Source organism: Tiliqua scincoides, chromosome 9, assembly GCF_035046505.1.
Source record: "Tiliqua scincoides isolate rTilSci1 chromosome 9, rTilSci1.hap2, whole genome shotgun sequence".
Lineage (NCBI taxonomy): Eukaryota > Metazoa > Chordata > Lepidosauria > Squamata > Scincidae > Tiliqua > Tiliqua scincoides.
In genome coordinates, this window is record NC_089829.1 from 23,813,462 (window position 1) to 23,831,126 (window position 17,665).

General features: G+C 49.4%; 1 protein-coding gene across 2 annotated transcripts in view; it reads left to right on the forward strand.

Moving 5' to 3' along the window:
• PIEZO1 (piezo type mechanosensitive ion channel component 1 (Er blood group)) overlaps nucleotides 1-17,665 on the forward strand; it is a 97,870-nt gene that overhangs the window by 48,109 nt on the left and 32,096 nt on the right. For both annotated transcript variants that reach the window (XM_066636926.1, XM_066636927.1), the window contains exons 3-10: nucleotides 5,778-5,900; nucleotides 8,913-8,955; nucleotides 9,363-9,525; nucleotides 12,523-12,694; nucleotides 13,603-13,816; nucleotides 15,177-15,348; nucleotides 16,516-16,605; nucleotides 17,291-17,369. In XM_066636926.1, coding sequence (XP_066493023.1) covers nucleotides 5,778-5,900; nucleotides 8,913-8,955; nucleotides 9,363-9,525; nucleotides 12,523-12,694; nucleotides 13,603-13,816; nucleotides 15,177-15,348; nucleotides 16,516-16,605; nucleotides 17,291-17,369 — 1,056 coding nt within the window. The remainder of the gene's footprint in view (nucleotides 1-5,777; nucleotides 5,901-8,912; nucleotides 8,956-9,362; nucleotides 9,526-12,522; nucleotides 12,695-13,602; nucleotides 13,817-15,176; nucleotides 15,349-16,515; nucleotides 16,606-17,290; nucleotides 17,370-17,665) is intronic.

Consider the following 17,665-nt stretch of genomic DNA (forward strand, 5'->3'; position numbering starts at 1 on the left):
TCCACACTGCAGAGGGCAGCACTACCCTACGTGGCGTCCAGTCCTGCCTGGCTCATTCCTGCACTGTTCCTGTTTTTCGCTTTTTGCCATTCTCAGTGCAAGAGGCGGAAGCAAAAGCCGCAGCAGTCTCCAGCCTGGCTTGTATTGGATGTGTGCAACCCACCCACCCACCACTTTCCCATAAGAAGCACCCTGTGGTCAGCAGGGCCTTGTTTGCGCCATGCCCAGCCTGGAGCAGGACTTCCTTCTGGGGAAGGGGCAGGTGCTGAGCAGCAAAGAGAGCCTCTCACTTAGTGTTGTCACAATGGGACAGGAAAGCAGAGACATGGCTGCTTTTTGACCAGGCACTGGCTGTCTGGTTGTGTCCCAGCTGATTCTCCCTACTTAGCTTTGGAAAGTGGCCCTCCTAACATAATCCCATGCCATCAGGAACAGCAGATGCAGACCAGGGACAGGAAACACAGAAGCACAGAGCTGTAGCAGAAGCCCAGAAAGCCTCTTGAATCCAACCCAAGTGACTCCATTTGGCCCAGTCTCCTCTTCCCTCTGTTGTTAGAACTGGAGGTAGACTGCTGCTGAGTGTGGAGGCTTGATTATGCTATCTTGGTTAATAAGCATTAACAGACTCCCTGTCTTCATAACAACATACAGGAAAGCAACAAGAGCTGTGCTGGATTAGACCAAAGGCCCTTCTAGTCCAGCTTCCTTTTCCCCCACAGTGACTGACCAGGAGCTCATAAAGGGGCCTAAAGGCCACAACCCCCTTCTGTTGCCTCCCAACTTCCTCACAGAGTTAGAAGTCAGTTAATAATGATTGCTAAATCGAGCTTACATGTATGGAGGCACTCTACCTCTGAGCGTTCATTGCTGGGGGCAAACAAGAAGGGAAGGCTATTTCCTTCCTGTCCTGCTTGCAAAGGCAACTGTTTGACTGCCGCTGGACACGGGATGCAGAATTAGATGGTTCTTTTGTTCAGATCCATAAGGGCTCTTTTTGCATTGCCTTCATACTCAGCACTGCAAATCTAGCGGCCTGTGGGTGCCCAGACGTGCCTATGTTGCTCTGTGCTTCCTCACCTGGTCCCCAGGGGGCAGTCTGACCCATGAAAGGTGACAAAGGTGAGTAGCTGTTTTCAGCCTCCTGCTTCACGGATGGGGCGGGGTCGGAGGCTGAGAGAGAACGACTTGTCAAAAAGCCACATGCTTGGTTTGTGGCTGAGCTGAGGTTTGGCAACGCCTCCCACACGCCCTGCTGTGTCTTAGGACTGTCGGCCTTGTGCTGCCTTACTGTGATCATTCCGGCACGAGGCCCACTCAGTTTGGCCCGGTCATCTCCTTTTGGCCTGTTTCTCTGTCAGCCCCTCGTCGCAGGTATATTTAGGCTAAGCATGGGGGCGTGAGTGGCACTAAGGAGTGCACCTTCTTGTCTCCTTCCTTCTTGTGGTCTCCCCTCTCCCCCATCCAGGCTGCTCAGTGGCTCTCTTGTCCTGACATCTCCTGTTCCCTGGTGGGAAGCTGATGGTTTAAATTATAACCCGATTTTGCTATTCTTAGTCGCCTTGCTGTGACATGGCAGGTTCTGGCCAGTAGGGGATGAAAGATTAACCGCTAGGAGCAAACCGGATTGTGGGGGGGGGGGGGTGTGTGTGTTCCAGAACCACTGTGCTGAAAAGGGGAGAGTGCAAGGGGGAAGGAACAGCCACAGGTGGGTGGAAGAAAGACTGCAGGCAGTTCTGAGGCTGTTACTGAGGGAGGGCTCATAGCTCAGTGGTAGGACTTGTGCTCTGCATGCAGAAGGGCCCAGATTCCATCCAGGTAGGGCTGGGAAAGATCCTTCTGTATCCGAAGCCCTGGAGAGCTGCTCCTAGGCAAGAGGGGCAAGATTGCTCTCGGTGAATTCATCCAGTGCTTGAGTAAGTGCCTTTCCCAACAGAATCAGAAACAGCTATAGCCTGGAAGGATCCTGTGCATTTTATCTGTTCATCAACCCAACTGTGTTTTCTGTGTTCTTGGCTGACCAGTTATGAACAATGCTGCATCACTGCCCAGAAGTCCTTTCAGAGCCTCCTATTCAGGCAGGCTCTTTGGCAGCACACTGTACACTGTGTATGATGCACTTTTTAATGTCAGAAGGCTGACCCATCCTTGAGGCCAACTGGAGTGGTTGCCTCAGGCAGCAGATCAGGGGGGTGTTCACCTCTTCCATCCTCCCTTCTCCAGTCCAGTGAGTGGGAGGAGCAGAGACTCATAGATCTCCAAATGAGGAGCCCTACTTAGTATCTGTTGGGCCAGCCTTATGTGCCAATATCTTTGACTGGGTGGGGTTGCAGCTCTATGGGTTTCATTGCATCTTTAAGCTTTGCTGTGCCCCAGGCCTCACTGTTGAGGAGGCAAGAGATGTGGGTATTCAGTAGCAGAGTCCAGTGCACTGAGTGCAGACGGACCCAGGTCCCGTCCACGGCACCACCTCTTGGAAGAATCCCAGTTGCAGCGCCGGGAAAGACTTTTCTCACATTTGAAGAGCTGCTGCTGTTCTAGGGCAGGGGTGTCCAAACATTTTGGTAGGAGGGCCACATCATCTCTCCTACATTGTGTCAGGGGCCGGGGGGGGGGAAAGAATTAATTTACATTTAAAATTTGAATAAATTTACATAAATGAATTTATTAGAGATGGAACTTCTATGAATGAATAATGGTCTTGCAGTAGCTCAAAGCTTATAAAAGGCCTTGCACAAAGCAAGACCAGCCTTTCATTTGCTGCCACTGTTGCATCACAGATGTGATACGCATGTAGTCGAGGGAGCCCTCGTCCAGCAGCTCAGGTGAGAGGTCGAACAGTGGTCCCCATGCTGAGAGCAGTTGCATAGGGCCAACATGGGCTCCAGCAAGTCTCTGGAGAGCCAGAGGCTCATTGGAGACTGGGGGCTCCCCGAGGGCCAGGTTGGGCACCCCCAAGGGCTGCAAGTGGCCCCTGGGCTGGGGTTTGGGCACCCCTGTTCTAGGAGGTGCTGGGTGAGAGGAATGGAGAGGGGTGGTGCTTGAAGATCTGTAAAGCAAGGTCAGCACAGCTGCTTTGCAGGTAGAGAGACCCACATTCAGCCCACAGCATTTCCAGGGAAGAGGGAAGCAGGTGGCAGGTGATGAGAAGGCCTCAGTGCCTGAAGCTTTATGGAGATGCTGCCAGTCCAAGCAGGCATTCCCAGCAGGGCTACATGTTAATGAGCTGACTTACTCTAAGGTGGCTTGGTATGCACAGTGAAAACCAGAGGCATGTACTGCATATGCTGAGAGTGCCAGAAGCACATCAAGACCAACCCTCCGCCCCGGGGAGAATCCTTCCCATGTCCATCCACTTCACCCTGCCACCCATCAGGCTCCCCTCCCAGGTGGTCCCAGGCTGGCTTCTTGTCTCTGCAACTGTGAGCAGATCCATAACTGGAACCTGTGCTAATGGCTCTGGCCGTTTAAATATTTCATGGCTTTTCGTGCCATTTGAGCCTCCGAATAGCTAAAAAGCAAACTTACGGTAAAAAAACTCGAGTGTTTTTGGAAGGGCCGTTCTCCTCTGCTCTGGCAGCTCCCAGTGGCCCCTCTAGAGATGCTCCGGGGTTGAAGAAGAGGAGTTGTCTTTTTTTTTCCTTCCAGTCTGGAGAGGAAAATATGAGCTGAGCTCTGGGCCTCCCCCCCACTCCATCCCCCCCACCATCCTGCAGGCAGCGTCCATCCTTAGATTTATGAGCACAGGAGCTTAGCAGAGCAGCATCTGGTGGAAGGTCTGGCAGAGCTGATCTGTGCAGTGGGTTTGGTTGGAATTTTTTCCATTATGCCTAGAAGTCACTGACAGATCTGTTCTCCATCTATTTGTCTAATCTTTTGAGCCACTGGCTATCCTTCACCCCATCTTGTGGGAATGAGTTCCACAAGTTAATTGCACACTGTGTGCAGAATCCCTTGCAGATAAGTTTAATTAAGTGTCCCCAAGTCCTAGTACCATGACAAAAGGAAGAAAAGTGACTCCCTCTCCACTGTCCCCATCCCTACATCCTTCCATAACCCAGGGTCACCTCCTCTCTTTGCCTTTTTTGCTAAACTGGAGAGCACCAAATACTGCAGCCTTTCCTTGTATGGGTGCTCTGCCCCCACCCTTTGTTGGCCGTTTTCTGGTTCTGCAATATCTCCCTTGAGTTGAAGCAAAACAGCAGAGCCTTTGATGAGCAAGCTGTCAGTCACAAGTGTTGGTGACAAACATTTGGCTGGTCCTTTGCTGAGACCAGCTACTCTTCTCTCTTCTGCTCCTGCTGTCCCTCTTCAGAGGGATGTGCTGCTGGTGCTTCATCCTGGATGTGTCCCATTTTGGATCCCCTTCTGGAAAGGGCAGAAGGGTTAGGGTTTTCAATTTCCATTGCTGGTGCCGTGGAACAGCTAAGAGAATGAACTACTCATTGGAAATCCCCCGTTTTGAATCTCCTGTCTCCCAGGAACTTATGAGTTGGCCCAGAGGTGTCACTACATTTGCGTCACCTTGTGCGAAAGCTCTTTGTGGCACCTCCATGATGGACCTCCTCCCGTATTGGACCATACAGAATAAATTACAGGGTGGGCATATCCATGGTTTCACGTATCCACAGATGAGCTCCCCTCCCCCTCCTCACACCCTCACCTCTGGAGGCTCTTCTGAACCCCAGAAAGCTCTGTGTGTCAACCCGTGGCCTCTGCGGGGCTTAGAACAACTGTTGGAAGTGAAAAAAGTCACTTCTGGTTTTGCTGGAGGGTGGGGGCATCCCCAGTATCTGCAGTTTCAGGTAACTGCAGGGGGGTTCTGAAACATGACCCTCACAGATATATCAGGGCACGCCTGTACAATATCGTACGCACAGCCTTATTGCAATAGCATCACTAGGATTGGTGTCACCCCCATTAACTAAGGGCACAATCCTAACCCCTTATGTCAGTGCTTTCCAGCACTGGTATAGCAGTGCCAATGGGACATGTGCTGCATCCTGCAGTTGTGTGTCACTCACGGAGGCCTCCTCAAAGAAAGGGAATGTTTGTTCTCTTACCTTGGAGCTGCATTGCCCTTGACATGGGGTTAGGATTGCACCCTAACTTACTTACTTTCTATTTTATTTTATTTTAATTTAGAACAGTACAGGTCACCCTACAAATCATTAAGCACCAAAAATCCAGTGGCCACCTGGATGACCCTCATACAACTGAATAGGAGTTCTAGTATTAACTCTGATACATGGAAATGAGAGCTGACTCATGCTGTTGTTCCCTGCTTATTGTTCCCTGCTGTGTCACAACAACACCTCATTGGTTCTCGGAATAATCAGTTCAAGAAATCCACTTTTTTGTTACATGAGGCAGTTGTGTTTTCTTTTTTCTGGTTAATTGTCCATGACTTTTGATAGAATACAAATAATTCAACGTGGTTTGTTTCATTGCATTGTGCATGAAACTACCGTTCTAATGATATATAACATGATGGTATTATTCTTAAATAAAACTTTTCCCAAAGATTTCTAAAATTTGGCCACTAGTGGTGTCAACTTCCCCAGAGGGTGTCACCTGGTGCGGTCTGCAGCTCACGCCCTCCTAGTGACGCCACTAGGAGATGGCCATAGGCAAGTCACTCCCCCCCCCCCCGGCGTTAACAGCAATATGGAGATACCAATATGCATTGACAATACAGACTTGTTGTGAGAGTAATGTCAAGAGAATGTCTGTGACTGTTCTGCAGCACCATATGTTTGTGTATTTGCTTTGATGTGCAGGTCACACAGGACGCCTGCTCCGAGCTCTCTTGGCGACCAGCATCCTTTTCCTCCTTGCCCATTTGGTCTTCCAAATATGCCTGCACACAGTGAATGGTTTGGACCAGCTGCTGGGATACAACTGTGAGTGCCCTTTACCTTTCAGATCTGTTGGATCTTCTTTTGGAGACTTGAGATCTAAGGGAAATAGAGGTCAAGAGCAGTGGAGTGGCGATACAGGGCCGTTCATTGGGGATGGAGGAGCAAAGTGCTGAACTAATTTCTCCCTTCTCACTCATTCTCCTCTGCAAAAGTCCCCCACAAGACCCTTTTTGCACCCAGCTCACTGGAGGTGAGCCTGGTCTGGGGGGAAATGGCCAGGCTGGGGTATTTGCAGGGAGAATTGGAAAGCAGGGGAATGGTTTAGCACCCCTCCTACCCGCCTGCCGGCTCATTTTCCTTCAGGACTCCCTGCACCCTAGTGGGACCAGACATTCTTGGTGACATCTAGTCCTGCCCTTAAAAGACCCAGGGTGGGCAAACACTCTGCTGTCACCAGTGTGCCAAGAGCATTCTGCATTTTGGACTCTGTTCCAATCAGGCCTCCCAGGCTATCCCGACCTCCCTCTGCTAGGAAAATGCCACCCAAAAGCAGAGGCTTTGCCTGGTGCTGACAGGTTGTGTTGCAAAGCTATTTACAAGCAATGACCTGGGAAGGCTAGCACTGACCCTGGGTGCAGCTGGAACGCTGGTCTTGCAGCCTAGCTTCATTTGTGTTTTCTTGGCATCTCTCTCTGCCAGCCACATGTGGATTCTGCTGGGGCTGGGTGGTGAGTCGGGGGTGTTTTGCAAACCTCTCTCCTTCCCTCTGTACAGTGGAATTAGAGGCAGCAGGGAACATTCCCTTCATGGAAAGCCAGCCTGGCCACTCTCTCCTCTTTCTCCCCTGAGCGGAACATCCATCCCTGCAAGAAGCTCATCTGTCACTTGGACAGCTCAGCAAATGGAATCTTTGCCCTTGCTAAAAGTTTTGCAGTTAATTGGTTTTTATTTTTTCTTCCATTTTCTTATGGCTCCGATTGAGATGATATACTCCTGAAACTAGAGAACTTGATCCTGTTGTTTGTCAGACCCAGCTGCAATGCCACAATATGCTGGGCTGCCCTCCCTTCCTTTTGGCAGCACTTCCTGATGGGGAGATATTCTTTCATCTCTGTGTTAAGCCTTCCAAGCTGAGCTCAGCCCACCAGACTGTGTTTTGCTGCCTGTCTGAGGCTTGGCTACCCCAACTTTGAAGATTATAAACAGAGAGCCCTGATGGATTAGACCAAAGGGCATTCAATCCACTAGCCTGGTTCTCCCAGCAGCTAGTCAGGTGCAGGGCATGAAGGCAATATCCCTCTCTGCAGTTTCCCCTCCCCTGCAGCTGTTATTCAAAGATAGATTGTTCCTGAACAGGGAGGTTCTACTTAGCCATTATGGCCAAGAATGAAAGCCCTGACGAGTCAGGCCAAAGACTGCACAGCCCTTGCCACAGGAGGCTTTGAAGGAAAAATACAGCCTTGCTTTGTTGTTGTTGAGGAGCAGAGTCTGTCTGGGTGAGCTGACCAATTTTGTAGCAAGAGCTTAGACTAGATGGCCTCTGGGTGCATCCCAGTTCTGCATGTGCCCTGGGACTGGTGGAGTAGGAACCTCTGGGAAGAGAAGGGCTGGTTCTGTGATCAATAAACACCACTTAATCCTTTGGCTCTCCAGAACAGCTGTCTTTCCACTTTTGTCACCCTGGGCTTGTTCTGCCAGCCTTGCACTTGTTCTGGACATACTTTCCTCGTGGAGTTCCCCAGCCCAATAAGGAGAAGAGCTTGGCTGGCTCCCTCCACAAATGGCGGGGGGAGGGGGGGAGCCTGTGTTGTGTTGGTCCCAGATCCTGGCAGTAGAGATGGGAAAAGCCTGCCTCTTGTTCTAGCTACCTCTGTGTGCACACCTGTTCCAAAGGTTGCCATCCTAGGCATAATTGCTAGGAAGGTTGTCCCATTAAAATCGTTTTAGAAAATTACCAGTTTTGAAAAGTGTGTATATGTGTGTCAGTTGAAAGTGTGCTATTTCACAATCGCGGTGTGGTGCTATTTACAGCTCTGTAAATTGAAACCAAACCAGACCCTTGCGAAATGCCTTTTGGGAGTGGACGGACAAAGTTCACTTTTCAGTTCGTTTTCAGTGTGTGTGTTACTAAAGAAGAAGGAGGAGGAAAAAAAAAAGACGAAGGGGAAAAAAGGCAGGAAAGGAAGCTGGAATTCCCCTTCATAAGACCAGCTTGCAAAATAAAAGAAATGCCAGAACCAGATTCTGGAGTTCTTTGCTAATAAACATTACTGGATACAGTAGAATCTAAAAATCTAGATTGGAATTGGGCAGGAGCTGATTCCATAAAGTTTTGTTTGGATTTCAGTGTTTTATCGAGTCAAGCTGTATGTACCAATTAACGGAATTAATTGCCTCCAAACTTTCCTCCCTTATCAGTTGCTCTGATTGAAACAACTACGCTGAGGGGGAGGCATCCCAAGTACTTCTTGTGTTACTCGACCTGGTTTATGCAATCAGGACTTGGAGGTGGCTGTCCCAGCAGGGAACAGTGACATCTGATGTGGCTCCAAAGCTGTTCCTTTATGGAAACTTCACCCAGTCAAGAGAACTGCCCTGTTCTCACTCCTACGATCTCTTGCCCAGACCTCGGAGAGAGATTATCAGATCAGAAGTTTCTGATCTTACAAAAGGGAGTTGATTGCTTTTTCTCTCCAGGCTCTGATTCACCTCCTGAACATGGAAATAGATCAACCAGAGGCTGAGTTCGTTCTAGGGGAAATGTTATCTTGGTATAAATGATTGTACATAAATAAATGTTTTTTTAAGCATTTAGAAAGCAGCGATTGTGCCACAATCTACAAACAGGGCCTTTGGTCACGTTCACTGAACCAACCCTTGATTGCACTAAAGCACAGGCATAACTAGGAAGGTCAAGAGGGGCAAATGCCCCAATGGCATCTTCCTCTTCCCCCACCTTCTTCTCTCTGCCCAGGGGCCTTTGGAGGGGCCAGGATCGCCATTGCTTTGAAGTCATAGCTAACTGTCTCATTACTGTTTTCTTTCCCTTTTCAGGCAGTACATGGGAAACTCTTGCCCAGCACATTGGGGTCACAAGGTAAGGGAAGGGGGCAGAGTTATAGTTGGGGTGGGGAGGCTTTTCATTACAGGTCCAAAATTCATCATTTACCCTCTTATACAATATACAATTTAATTAGTGCTTGTTGGGCACTGATTTAAATCAAACTGAAGTTTCTTTCCGTAAATTAATGATTTGGCTATTGAGCTGTCCCAAAAGAAAGTTGCATACTTGTCTCCAACTACACTTCTTTTCTCAATATCTTAGACCAGACTTCTCATTTGCAAACAGCGAATTAGACTCCTCTGAAGCAGGGAGAAGGAACTGCTTTCCAAATGCTTAATCTTTCCAAACTCCATTGTCTGCTAAACACATTTATTTGTAAATTAGTGTAAATGTATTAATATTAAATGGTGGTGTTTCTTCCCGTACTCCACGATTTCCAGGCTGAATGTGAACGACATCCCCAATGCGGTGAGCTTGGTGGCCCCCGACCTTGGGATCCTGCTGGTCTCAGCCATCTGCCTGGGTGTTTGCAGCCGCCTGGAGCCAGCCAGCAATCCAACAGAGTGGAGCAGAAGGTTAGAATCCTGCCCACCTCATGAACAGGTGAGAGATGGTGAAGCAGAAAAAGACAAAAGCCAAGCTATCCTTGCTTTGTCTCAGCCAATTCATAGGAGAGGTCTGTTGGTGGCACTTACCCATGATGACCATTTGGAACTTCCATATTTCAAGACAGTCTATCTCAGAGTACCAGTTGTTGTTGGGGGGGGGTGAAAAGCATCTGGGAGGGCTGTTGCTTTCATGTTCCATTTGAGCACTTCCTGAAGGCATCTGGTGGCCACAATTGGAGGCAGATTACCAGGCTCCATGCAATTTTTGGGCCCGAACTTCCCATTCCTTCTCTGCCTCCAACCCTCTCTCCATTAGCTAGAGGTGGGGAGGTCGGCACATTTTTCCTGGCACCTCCAGCTGTGACTCATCAGCCCTGAAACAGGTTTCCCACGTCTGCCCCAGTGGATGAGTGCCGATCCCCTGTTGCTGTGGAGATTGCCTAACAAACACCAGGGCTTAACAGAGGCAATATTATGTAGGCCTTCCCCACCCCTGTCCCCAAGATGTCTCGGTGATAAATTCCACAGCCAGTCCAGCAAGCTGCCACCTGCCTGCTGGCAGCTCTGGCTGCTCGCTGCACTTGGTGCCCTGTGAGTGACATTAGCAGACCTGGCCCAAGCCCTGCTCTGCCACCCCCCCCCCCAGCAGCCTGGATGGATGCCCCAACTTATTCCCAGTCCTGGCATTTTCCCTTTGGTAGCTTCCCAGTGTCCCTCCCTGCAGCCTTCCACCTCCATCCACAGACCACCACGGATCCACCTCTGGCGTGTGAGCTTCCCATGACAGTTCAGCTGTCCCCTGCCTCCCCTTGGCCACTTCTTTTCTTCATCACTTTTGGACTCATCCTCTTAGCACCTTTGCTTCAGAGGGAGGGAGAGAGAATGGTGGTGGTGGTGATGGTTAGAGAGAAAATGAAGAAACAGGTAGGGCAAAGATTTGAATCAGAGCCTGTTTTTCATGCAAGGGAATATGTGAAATAGTAGCACAGTCTAATGTGCCTCTGAGCATGTGCAGAGTGCATTTTAACTAGCACACACCTAGGTTTGGAGGGGACTAGCCTGTTTGTATCCACTGTCAGGGGAAAAGGTTAGATCCCAGCTCCCTCCCACCCCTGGTTGCAGGTGGTGATTCTCCCTTTCCCTTCCCTTTCTCTCCTCTCATGGTTTGCAGAGAAGTCGGTAAACTCAAGCTGGAAACTCTGAGGTCAGGGAGGCTTTTGCCTGGTCCTTTCCACTGGATTGTCCCGGGGGCTTCTCTGCTTTGTACATTTTGACACAGTTGATTGGGGCTGGACCTGGAGCCCACAACTCCCCAGGCCTGGCCAGCATGGAGAGGAGTTGGAGCCAAATGCCTTTGCTGTGGAAGCCTCGTCATAGGGCTGGAAAATCACTCGGGTGTTGAGAACCCCAGCCAGACAGCCAAGAAAAACAGGCCTTTTGTGGAATGCGCTTTCCAAAGCAGCTAATGAAATAAACAAAGCTGGACCAGGGCAGGCAGTGGTGAGCGGGAGTGCTGGTCACTGGTCACCTCCCTGGGGGTCTTGGGCTGCCAGCCGGTAGGACTGAGCAGAGTGGCACCAAGATGTGTTTCTGTCTTTGGGTTCCTAAAACTGGAAGGGGCCTCTCAAGGGCTTGTCTTCTCTTCCTGTACTTTCATGCTCTGTCTTCGGAGAATTTACCCTGTGAATCCCACCCTGTCGCTTGTGGGACATTTGAGCCCTGAGCTCCCACCACAGATCTCTTTGCATTGCAGAGGATTTTAGAGCTCCTTCTAGGATGCGGACTCGGTTCCAACCAGGATACGTGCCAGGCCTGTTGGGTCTCCCCGTCAACCTGTTCAAACTGGGGGTGCCTCTGAACCTCATGTTATGAGAAATGTTGTCCTTTTCTATACATCGTAAGGAGAGCGCTGTGAGATCTGAACGGAAGCTCCATCAAATCCAGCCTCCTCCTTTCCAGTGGCTAACTGGATGCCTCTGGATAGCCAACAAGTATGACAGCATGCACCACTCCCCCCATTGTTTGTCCCCATTTGTTACTCTGAGGTGAACTACTCCAGAGCATGGAGGTTCCATCCCTATCATGACTATTAAGAGCATGAGACATGACATTTGGTCTGTTACATCAGACCAAAGGCCCATCTAGATATGGGAAAAAGCAACTGATTTGTAAATCAGATATGACAAAGTGCAACTGATGTCTTTGTCCTGAGCATCTGCTTTTTAAACAACCTTGGGGGCAGGAGGTACCATGGCTCCTCTAGCCAGCCCCTGGCAGGTAACCAGAGGGATGTTGCCACCTATGATGGCTAGAGGTGGCATGTCATCTTCATATGGGAGAAGGTAATTGACCCTTGCATGTAGGTTTGGGTTCCTGGGCACTGATACCTTGGGAAAAGATCGCCTAGCCTATCTGCTATATCTTTGGTCTCCTTCGCTCAGTTGTAGACTGAGCCTGTTCCCTCCTCTTCTCTCTCTCATCAACCTTGTAACTTTTCAAGAAATAGCTGTTGTGTTACTATTGCTATTGTAGCAACATTTAGCAAGGCATTGAGAAGCTTTTGTTTCCCTTTGCCTTTCTCAGTCTCCACTGCCCCAAAACAAATGCACCTGCTTCCTGTGTGCTGAATGATAGACTGTAAGCTCTCCCCCAAGGGCAGGGGAAGGTCAATTTGTGCTTCATCAAGTGGTGAACATCAGTGGTGCTATTCATCACCAGTATTTGCCGCTAATACTACATGGCTGTGGGCCTTAAGAATTGAGGAGTGAATCTCTGCAACTTGATGAGCCCTATCCATTATTAATGATGCCCATTCTCCAGCTTTCTGCAGTGGGTATTTGTTTCCTTTGCAAATGTTGCCATTGCACATGGTTCACAGTGACAGTTTTTCCCACTTAGTGAGACCGTGAGGGTCATATAATCCCAGAGCATTTCTGTCATGTGGGCTTTCAAGTGCAGTGCCTGAGCATTCTCATTTTTTCCTTTGATCCAGGAAGAAGCTGCAGTGGATGATGACCTCTCCAAGCCCCACACAGGTCCTCATGCGGCAGCTGAGTCTTCTCCGAGACGACGGGCACGGCTGGCTGCCCGTCTTCGGGTAACTGCTCACTGGCTCCTTATGGCAGTTGGAAAAGTCCTGTCCATCGTGTTGCTAGCCCTGGCAGGTAGGTGCCAAAGGACAAGCAGAAGGGCAGTTGCCAACTGTTGCGTATCCCAAGATAGGCCTGTCCCTCGTTCTCCTAGAACACCTGTTCACATCAAGCACGGAAAGGTGTTTCTGCTGACTAGCGATTGGTCCATGAGCCAAAGGGCAACCCAGAATCACTTGGATGTTACATTAGTAGCAGTACTGCTCAGGCCTTATACCCCTTATGCTCACCCCACTCTGGACAGACCCAGTCACCCAGGCAGTCACCATGGTTGGTGCAAAAGGCAGCACTGAAAGCGGGGGAGGGTTCCTCCATGTGATCTGGAACCCTAAACCCGCAGGGTTCTATGTTGCATGGAAGAGCCCTCCCTGGATTTGGTACTGACTGCTTCAGGCAATGCCTAAGAATGCCTGTGGCCAGCAGGTGCATCCACGCAGGTGACATGGCTCACTGGAGCACTGTCATGTCCCTCTGCGTCCACTGAACACAGTGGAGAGAAATGCCTGAAGGAAACTGGTGGGTAAAGCAACTTTCTGACCCCCTCGCTTCCAAGCATCTGCTGAAAAGAGACCATCTGTAGTGCTTTGTGAACAAGCATTTCCTGCAGTTGGGTCTGTGCAAGTGAGATCTGCGCATCAGCTCTTGGGAAGTTCCATTTCTGATTGGCCTTCAGAAACATGGGGTGATTGCGGGCTGCTTCTCCTAAAAGAATTCCACTGTCCGTCTCCCACAAGGCAATGGAGTGGAAGGATGGGGCTGCAGCTCCATAGGGGAGTGCCTGCTTTGCTTGCAGCAGTCCTGGTGGGTGTCAGCAACATTCTCTCCATGATAGCAGTCCTCATGCTGGATCTGGAGAGGCTGTGCTTCTTGACTCCGCTCTCATAATGGCCCACTAATCTTCTTGTTGTCCACTGTCCTTCCAGGGATCACCTTGCCATCAGTCTTCTCCAGTGTGTACTACTTGCTTTTTGTTGGCCTGTGCACCTGGTGGGCTTGTCACTTCCCCGTCGGCCGCCTCGCCTTCAGCACCTTATGCGTCATGGTGGATGTCTTTGCTGGAGGACACCTCATTTGCCTCTATGGCTATCAGACCCCCTTTATGCAGAAGGTCCTTCCACCCACTAGCCTCTGGGCACGGTAAGTGTGAAGAGAGTGACCTCCCTCCTTCCACAACCTGAGCAGCTCTGGGTATTGGCTCACAGATCCCTCTGTGGTGGCTCGGCACCAGTGCTATTTTGTGTCCTTTCTTTCCTGCGCAGCTGTGCAGACAGTCTGTTGCTAGACCAAGTGGGGGGCATATTTAGCTCTGGGATCTCCTCACTCCTTAACTACTTTCTCAGCAGAGACAGAAAGAGGGCAGCAAGGATTGTTTGGGAGATCCCAGCCTATCCAGTTTATTTTCTCTCTCTTTGAAACATGAGAAGCCAGGTTAAAGCAATGGTAGGGCAGTCCTGAGACCTTGGTCCAACCTGAACCTGTTCCAAATGGGGTTTCTCCCAGGCATTATTCTTCCTGACCTCTGGCATGCACAATGCCCTGGCTTGACTCCACACAGCTTTATTCAATTGATATGTGAGTCTAAGAGACACCTATGCAAACAGAGGCTGGCTTTCTCTTTGAAAAAGCGGCTTCAGATCAAAGCCAACCCTTTCAGCCTTGGCCTCTACTTTGAACCTCCCTAGCCTTCCCTAGACTGGATCTGCAAAATGAATGGTGCTTACTGCCCTTTCTGTTGCTTGTAGGACTTCCCATGGGAAAGTCCTTTTTTGGCAAACGGGACAATTGACCAGCCTGTCCTTCGCAACGTGACCCAAAGTTTTTTTTCAGATTAATTGCAAACAGTACAGATAACGTTTAGGGAAGTGATTCTTTTATCTATTGAATGCAAGCTTGCGTTGTATGCAGTTGGCGACCTTGCACAACCCAGAAGCTTTGCAGCCTTTGCATTCCAGACGTGAGCACCTGAAGCCTGCAGTTTACAGGGAGCAAGGATTCCTCTCTTGGCAAGAGGTGTGGCTCTGTTGCCCAGAATATGTGGAGTGTGACTCAAGTACTGTCAACTGTCATGGGTTCAAGCTGAAGAATGCTAGGAGTTACAGCTGTGGGGCAGAACCAAGGTCTTCCAACCAATAATTCTAAGCTCCCTGTGAGGAGTGATGGATGTTGTTTAGGGGACACTGCAAGCCACGTGACTGGTCACTCATTGCTAGTCTGTTGGCAGTTCTTACTGATGCACAAAGACAGGCTTACTCAGGGGAACCTTTATGGCATGGACTGGATCCATGCCCCATGTTTTCACTAACAAGCATTGGATCGCCAGCCAGCTGCAGAAGTCCCTTGTGTGTTCATCGGAGATGCTTCGGATAATGTCCAAAGCCGCTCTTGGAAAACTGCCCTTGCTGAGGTTCTTGGGAGGGAAAGCAGGATATTAAACTAACTCTGGGGCTGTTGCGTTCCTGAACCCTGACACTGCTCCTGTTCTTCATGTCCCCCATAGGCTGTTTGGCTTGAAGGCCATCATTCGCCATGAGGGCTGCAGCAAGCCCAATGCACTGCCTCTGGATGTCAGCCTTCCCTGGCCTGTGTACGTCAACCCAGGGATACTGCTGCTACTTTATTATGTCTTGGCCACCCTGGTGAAGCTCCGCAGGTCACACTCCTATGACCAGGTGAGCTCTGCTGGCACAGTGTTGCTCCTTGACTTGGCTTCTCCCATCCTTGTTGCATGAACAATACATTTTTATCATGTGATTTGAGCTGTAATCTGGAAGTCCTATTGCAAAGGGATCCTGGCTAGGAAGAGCACCAGCACAGGCCTCAGTGCAAATTAGTGTGGAATTTGACGGGCATTTTGTTAACAAGTATAGCCGTGGCTTGTGTGGTGTACTGGAGTGGTTAAGAGCCATGAGCCTGATATTCCAGATTCCAGTGTCTGTTTAGCTAAGAACTAGCTGAGCCATTTTTAAGCAAGCTGTACTCTTTAAGTCTCAGCCTTCACTGGCCAGAAGCCCGAGATTATTGCAACCTTATCTTGCAGGTTTGTCTCCAATTATTGTTTATTCTTTGCTTTACATCCAGAGCAGCTTACAAAACACAAAACTGACATCACTAAAACAATTTATGTAAAAGGGAAAAAAAATGCAAAATCTACCATTTGAAACAACAAAATGGTTGTATTAGAATAAATTAATCTTTTTTAAAATGAGAGAAAGTTCTTTTGTTTTTGCTTTAGAAACAAATTGTTAAGCATGTTTAAACCAGTGGGTTTTCAAGAGCTCATCGAAACACAGGGTGAGAGGGAGCTGAGTGGATTTCCCCACCAAGTGTGTTCCCAGTTTCAGGGAAAGAGCCTTTTTGGTTGGACCCACTGCTATCTACTGAGAATAAACCTTGGTTGGCAACCTTCAGTCTTGAAAGACTATGGTAGAAGCCTACAGCACCCGGTATTCCCAGGCGGTCTCCCATCCAAGTATTAACCAGGCCTGACCCTGCTTAGCTTCTGAGATGAGACAAGATCAGGCATCTGCATGGAAGGGGACTAACACATGTGAAATCCTTGGAGCTTTTAGGAAAAAGCACTTTAACTATTTGGTTATGATGACACTCACAAATAAATATGTGAGAGAAGTGGGGGAAGGGAACTAAGTCCATGGGGAGAGTCCCAAAATTTTGCTCACTTTCCACTCACTGCAAATCCATTCACACATCCTTGGAAGCCTGGTGGGTTGGTTTCTGGCCTGGGGTGGGGAGGGCGAGCAGAGTTACCAGAATCCTCCTCCTTTTAAGAAGCATGTTTCTGATGTTATCTTCCCCCTTCACTTAAAAAAAAAAAAAAGCGAACAGATGCAACAGACTCAGTAACATCTGAATTTCTGGAGTTGGAGAACTGGCCCACAGACCGAGATGGCCTGACAGATGATGCCAAGGTGAGGTGCCCACAGAAGGGCTGTAAATTTGGCCAGATGGCTGGTGGGGAACAATTTTTTTTTTGTATATTTATATTTTACTATAACTGCTAAGGCTGGTGAGCCAGGAGACAACAGCCAAGAAGGGTGCAGGAGCTTGCTTTTAGCCATGGAGGGGAGCACAGATAGGCACCAGGAAGTTTTCTCTTCTGGAGCTGAAATCAGCTTTGGGAAGAGGGTGATGGGTCCTGGGGAAATGGACATGGGGGCAAAAAGTTAAACACAGTCCCAATCAAAGTTGGGGTCTTGTGCAGCTGCTGTTTGTCCAGGAAAAAAAAGATGTTGGAAGTTGCAGAACATCTGTGCCCTATCTAGTTTGGCCCCTTCATTGTCAAGTCCCCTCTGTGCTTTCCCAGACCTCTCTGCTTTTTCGAGGTGGACCCTTCCCTGCGCATCTAAGAGCAATTCTGATCTGTCCCCCATCCTCTTTGTTAGGGCCCAGTTGGGCTTTGCAGTTCATGCCACATCATCCCCTCTAACCCCACCTGGGAAAAGAGAATCACTCTCTGACCAGTTGCAAGAGACTCCCATCACCTTGTCGTCTCCAGAATCCGGGGTCTGAGCTGCTTGCTTGGATGATCCAGCCTTCAGCTCTTGTTGCTCGTCTGTCTGGCTCACTCTCTTTCTCTGTCCTGTCCCTTTACAGCCAATGCTGGTTTCGGAAACTGATGGTGCTGAGGCTGAGAACTGCACCACGCATGTGTTCGGGGAGGCTGATCGACCAGGTAAGGACTGTGGCCCTCAAACAGGACAAGGAGGGTTCAGTGGCTGTTTCACCTTGGCACTTTCTGTCTCTCCTGGATTCAGGCCTGCTTGCAAAAGCCACATGTTTGTTTTGCTTTGCTTTGTTTGCCCCAAGAGCTGACAATTCGTGGCTGCCTGTTGGAGAACTGAAAAGGGCCACCAATACCATGTGCAAGGCCATGTGCTTATCGCTCCCATTGTTTTAGGATTCCTGAGCATCAGGCAAAGCAACACCTGGCCCCCAGGAACCCTAAAACATTAGGAGCTACAAGCAAAG